The sequence below is a fragment of the Salvelinus namaycush genome, unplaced genomic scaffold, assembly GCF_016432855.1.
Source record: "Salvelinus namaycush isolate Seneca unplaced genomic scaffold, SaNama_1.0 Scaffold427, whole genome shotgun sequence".
Lineage (NCBI taxonomy): Eukaryota > Metazoa > Chordata > Actinopteri > Salmoniformes > Salmonidae > Salvelinus > Salvelinus namaycush.
Window position 1 is genome coordinate 155,812 of NW_024061117.1, and position 5,637 is coordinate 161,448.

General features: G+C 42.7%; 1 protein-coding gene across 1 annotated transcript; it reads left to right on the top strand.

The window, feature by feature from the left end:
* The first annotated feature begins 421 nt into the window (after positions 1-421).
* LOC120041261 (kunitz-type protease inhibitor 1-like) lies at positions 422-5,319 on the top strand. The gene is made up of 5 exons (XM_038986196.1): positions 422-443; positions 592-768; positions 1,145-1,189; positions 3,759-3,837; positions 4,269-5,319. Exons 1-5 carry the CDS (start codon positions 422-424, stop codon positions 4,351-4,353), a joined length of 408 nt encoding a protein of 135 aa, XP_038842124.1. The 3' UTR covers positions 4,354-5,319.
* Positions 5,320-5,637: the final 318 nt, after the last annotated feature.

The following is a 5,637-nucleotide window of genomic DNA, read 5'->3' on the forward strand; positions in this document are numbered from 1 at the left end:
TCAAAACCTACTACTGATTTCAGGTTTTACACCAGGACTCCCCAATATGCTTCCCACCGTCTAAACTCGTCCTGCGGGTGATTTTATTTGGCCCCCTAAGTTTTCTGAGTATTTAAAGACTATCAAATCACCAAGAAATTCCCAAGTATTCCCACACATAGAAAGAGAGGCGTATGTGATCGTATCCCAATGTAATCAAGGTTTGAAATGATTCGGTTATTGTCCAATACTATGTCTGTTTGGGGATTCTTGAGGTCCATTTGCAGTGTACAAATGATTTATAACTGAGTTCCGGCCTCCGACCATCTGCTCAAGGTAAATTGGCCTACGGATGAATTTAGTTGACGATCCCTGGTTTACAGGAGATAAGCACTAACGCAACTGTGTACTCATGTGCAGCAGTACATTTACCTTCATGGCAATGCGCCACCATGTGGCGAAACGTAGTAACAACACCCAGAAAAATGTCATGGGTTGAACCTACACAGGAATCACAAACACTGAAGTCTTTTTTTGTGTGTGTGTGATTTAATGCTCAGTCTCTCTCCCTACCCAACCCTAACCCTAACCCTTGTCATTCCCTCTGTACAGAGTCACAAGCCTGCCACTTCAAGAAGGCTCTGGGTGAATGCTTTGGCGCCTACCTGCGTTATTATTACGACCCCATCCATCAGAAGTGTAAGAAGTTCCACTGGACTGGCTGTGTGGGGAACGGAAACAGGTTCATCGACCATCAGGCCTGCAACGCCACCTGTGCTGGGATTCATGGTGAATAACATGACTCAAGATGGCATAATATGATATAATATGGCATAGCATGACATAAGATTGCACAATTGAACGAAACATGACATAAAATGGCATAACATAACACATAAAATAACATAGCATAAACTAATGAATCGTGAATCATGAAATATCCTAATTTAGAGGTTCTACAAATATTCTTGTAGTTTTCAATGCCACATGACAATGAAAACTAACAACACATGAATGTAATGTTGAATAATTAACTGATACTATATTTGTGATAATCTGATATAATAATCTGACATAATAATCTGACATAATAATCTGATGTAATAATCTGACATAATAATCTGATGTAATAATCTGACATAATAATCTGATGTTTTGTCATCAGATGAAGGTAGTGCGCTTGAGGAGGATGAGCCCGATACTCCTATTGGTGAGTAGAGAGATACACTATATGACCAAAAGTATGTGGACACCTGCTCGTTGAACATCTCATTCCAAAATCATGGGCATTAATATGCCATAACAGCCTCCAGTCTTCTGTGAAGGCTTTCCACTAGATGTTGGAACATTACTGCGGGGATTTGCTTCCATTCAGCCACCAGAGCATTAGTGAGGCAATGCTGTTGGGCGATTAGGCCTGTCTCCTAGTCAGCGTTCTAATTCATCCCAAAGGTGTTTGATGGGGTTAAGGTCAGGGCTCTGTGAAGGCCAGTCAAGTTCTTCCACACCAATCTCAACAAACCATTTCTGTATGGACCTCGCTTTGTGCTCGGGGGCATTGTGATGCTGAAACAGGAAAGGGCCTTCCCCAAACTGTTGCCACAAAGTTTGAAGCACAGAACCGTCTTGATTGTCATTGTATGCTGTAGCGTTAAGATTTCCCTTCACTGGAACTAAGGGGCCTGAACCCTGAAAAACAGACGCACACAATTGTCCTTCTCCACAAAACTTTACAGTTGGCACTATGCATTCGGGCAGGTAGCGTTCTCCTGGCATCCGCCGAACCCAGATTCGTCCGTCAGACTGCCAGAAGGTGAAGTGTGATTCATCATTCCAGAGAACGCGTTTCCACTGCTCCAGAGTCCAATGGCGGTGAGCTTTACACCACTCCAGCCGACGCTTGGCATTGCGCATGGTGATCTTAGGCTTGTGTGCGGCTACTCGACCATGGAAACCAATTTCATGAAGTTCCCGACAAACAGTTATTGTGCTGACGTTGCGTCCAGAGGCAGTTGGGAACTCGGTAGTGAGTGTTGCAACCGAGGACAGGCGATTTATACGTGCTTCAGCACTCGGCGGTGCCGTTCTGTGAGCTTGTGTGGCCTACCACTCGGCGGTGCCGTTCTGTGAGCTTGTGTGGCCTACCACTTCACGGTCCCGTTCTGTGAGCTTGTGTGGCCTACCACTTCACGGTCCCGTTCTGTGAGCTTGTGTGGCCCACCACTTCACGGTCCCGTTCTGTGAGCTTGTGTGGCCTACCACTTCACGGTCCCGTTCTGTGAGCTTGTGTGGCCTACCACTTCACGGTCCCGTTCTGTGAGCTTGTGTGGCCTACCACTTCACGGTCCCGTTCTGTGAGCTTGTGTGGCCTACCACTTCACGGTCCCGTTCTGTGAGCTTGTCTGGCCTACCACTTCACGGTCCCGTTCTGTGAGCTTGTGTGGCCTACCACTTCACGGTCCCGTTCTGTGAGCTTGTGTGGCCTACCACTTCACGGTCCCGTTCTGTGAGCTTGTGTGGCCTACCACTTCACGGTCCCGTTCTGTGAGCTTGTGTGGCCTACCACTTCACGGTCCCGTTCTGTGAGCTTGTGTGGCCTACCACTTCACGGTCCCGTTCTGTGAGCTTGTGTGGCCTACCACTTCACGGTCCCGTTCTGTGAGCTTGTGTGGCCTACCACTTCACGGTCCCGTTCTGTGAGCTTGTGTGGCCATTGTTGCATCTAGACGTTTCCGCTTCACAATAACAGCACTGACACTTGACCGGGGCAGCTCTAGCTGGGCAGACTTTTGACAAACTGACTTGTTGGAAAGGTGGCATCCTATGACGGTGCCACGTGAAAGACACTGAGCTCTTGTGATGAAGTACAGTACACTGTTCATTCTCTGGTGATACAGTACAGTACATTGTTCATTCTCTGGTGATACAGTACAGTACACTGTTCATACTCTGTTGATACAGTACAGTACACTGTTCATTCTCTGTTGATACAGTACAGTACAGTACACTGTTCATTCTCTGGTGATACAGTACAGTACACTGTTCATTCTCTGGTGATACAGTACAGTACACTGTTCATTCTCTGTTGATACAGTACAGTACAGTACACTGTTCATTCTCTGGTGATACAGTACAGTACAGTACACTGTTCATTCTCTGGTGATACAGTACAGTACACTGTTCATTCTCTGGTGATACAGTACAGTACACTGTTCATTCTCTGTTGATACAGTACAGTACACTGTTCATTCTCTGGTGATACAGTACAGTACAGTGTTCATTCTCTGGTGATACAGTACAGTACACTGTTCATTCTCTGGTGATACAGTACAGTACAGTGTTCATTCTCTGGTGATACAGTACAGTACACTGTTCATTCTCTGGTGATACAGTACAGTACAGTACACTGTTCATTCTCTGGTGATACAGTACAGTACAGTACAGTACACTGTTAATCATTACTGGTGATACAGTACAGTACACTGTTCATACTCTGTTGATACAGTACAGTACACTGTTCATTCTCTGGTGCTACAGTACAGTACAGTACACTGTTCATTCTCTGGTGATACAGTACAGTACAGTACAGTACACTGTGTTATTCAATTTTATACACCGGTCAGCAACGGCTGAAATAGCCAAATCCACTAATTTGAAGGGGTGTCCACATACTTTTGTCTATATAGTGTAGGTCTATTCTACAGTTTTGATCTTTTATTAATTAGTTAACTTATGTTATTGTTGTTAACAAAACACTCACCTTATTCTGCTTCCTGCAGCCCTGATTCTGGGAGTGGTGTTGGGGATCACGGGAGGAATAATTATTGGGGTCGTTATTTTCCTGGTGATACAGAGCAAGTAAGTACACCGTTCGTCATTCTCTGTTGATACAGTACAGTACAGTACAGTGTTCATTCTCTGTTGATACAGTACAGTACAGTACACTGTTCATTCTCTGTTGATACAGTACAGTACAGTTTTCATCATTACTGGTGATACAGTACAGTACACTGTTCATTCTCTGTTGATACAGTACAGTACAGTTTTCATCATTACTGGTGATACAGTACAGTACACTGTTAATCATTCTCTGGTGCTACAGTACAGTACAGTACACTGTTCATTCTCTGTTGATACAGTACAGTACACAGTTCATCATTCTCTTTAATTAAAAAGAGAAGACATTTAAATAATAAGATTTAAATAATCATACAGAATTATTTTTTGTTGTTGTAATTTGGCATAATTATGCTACAAATAACTAACTACCCTTTTATATCAAATATCAGTAAGAATCACAAAAGTGCACCAAAGAAAGTGGAAGAAGTCAAGATGGCGACACCACTGCAACAGGAGCCAATTGAGATGGCGTAGAGAAGCAGAACACAGGACTGGAAACACCATAGAAATGAGAATGACTAGAACACATGATCCCATTCAAGTCCACTTTCCATTTTAAGTGTAGCCATGCCAGTCATTGTATTTCTAGGGGAAACACCAGGCAGGGCCCTCACCTGAATGGCCCCTCTCAGGTTGATTTAATAGAGGAATGTAGATCTACAACTAACAACCCTAATGTCATATTTCCATCATGTGTTGTTATCCGATTAGTCACAAATCCTTGTTTGTGGGTTGGAGGAGTGGACAATGAGAGTCATATCTGCCTTCTCCTTCACTAATGCAGGCCAGGCTATTTTCCTCATAGTTGTTTAAAATGACTCTCAATTATCTTACACGTATCAGGCTTTCTGCACTCTCGTCTTTTACATTATGACTTCTGTGTTTATTTCAGGTATATTTGGTAACTACTCACATCACCTCCACGGGGGCACTATTGTTAATGAATTAGATTACAGAATGGTGTGCTTTTATTGAACTCCTCAGTGGGCAACAGGGTTCTTCTGATATTCCGATAGTTCTTCGTGTGGAATGTGTGTTTTATTTCACGTGCTACATTCTGTTTGTGTTTTGGTCTGTATATCAACATTCACATTGGTTTTGTTCCAACTACTGTATGTAACATTATTGTAAAGGCATGATGTGAGAAAGAACCAAAACACTGTTTAAAAATATATATATTATGGGATTGAGATATCATCCTTCAACATGTTTTACCCACAGAAATAGAATGAATAGAACGGTCGTCCCCATTCAAGTAAATTGTGCCATTATGGGACTGAGATGATATCATCCCCCTGGACTGGCAGCCATTTTGAGTGTACCGATAGGAGCAAAGCAGTAAATAAAAGCAGGAAGTAAATAAAAGCAGGAAGTAAATAAAAGCAGCGAGTCAATCTGTGCTGTGATGTTGTTGTGAATATACATTTTTCCATATACATTTTGAAGGATACATATTCAAATGTGTTACAAAAAAAAAATAAACACAGATAAACACAAAAATGAAAGATGTGCATAACTTAAAGGGGAATGGAGCTGTGTTGGAATACCGCATACTCATACTAACCGCACTACCCATACTATTTCTGACGTAAATGTAGTATGCTTATTGGTCATAGTATGGATAGATAAAGTTAGTATGCCAAAAGTTCCCAGATGTTGTACTACATTCACCAAAATACGAAGAATACAAACAGTGGGCACGATTTCCGTGCTTTTAGTGTCCATAATGCAATTCCTCTGGAAATGGGCGTTGCTTCA

Excerpts from the sequence above, each read along its gene's own strand:
- LOC120041261 (XM_038986196.1), top strand. The coding sequence starts at position 422 with ATGCGCCACCATGTGGCGAAAC. Across the intron at positions 444-591 it reads GCGCCACCATGTGGCGAAAC|AGTCACAAGCCTGCCACTTC; the intron begins GTAGTAACAACA and ends CCCTCTGTACAG. Across the intron at positions 1,190-3,758 it reads TGAGCCCGATACTCCTATTG|CCCTGATTCTGGGAGTGGTG; the intron begins GTGAGTAGAGAG and ends TGCTTCCTGCAG.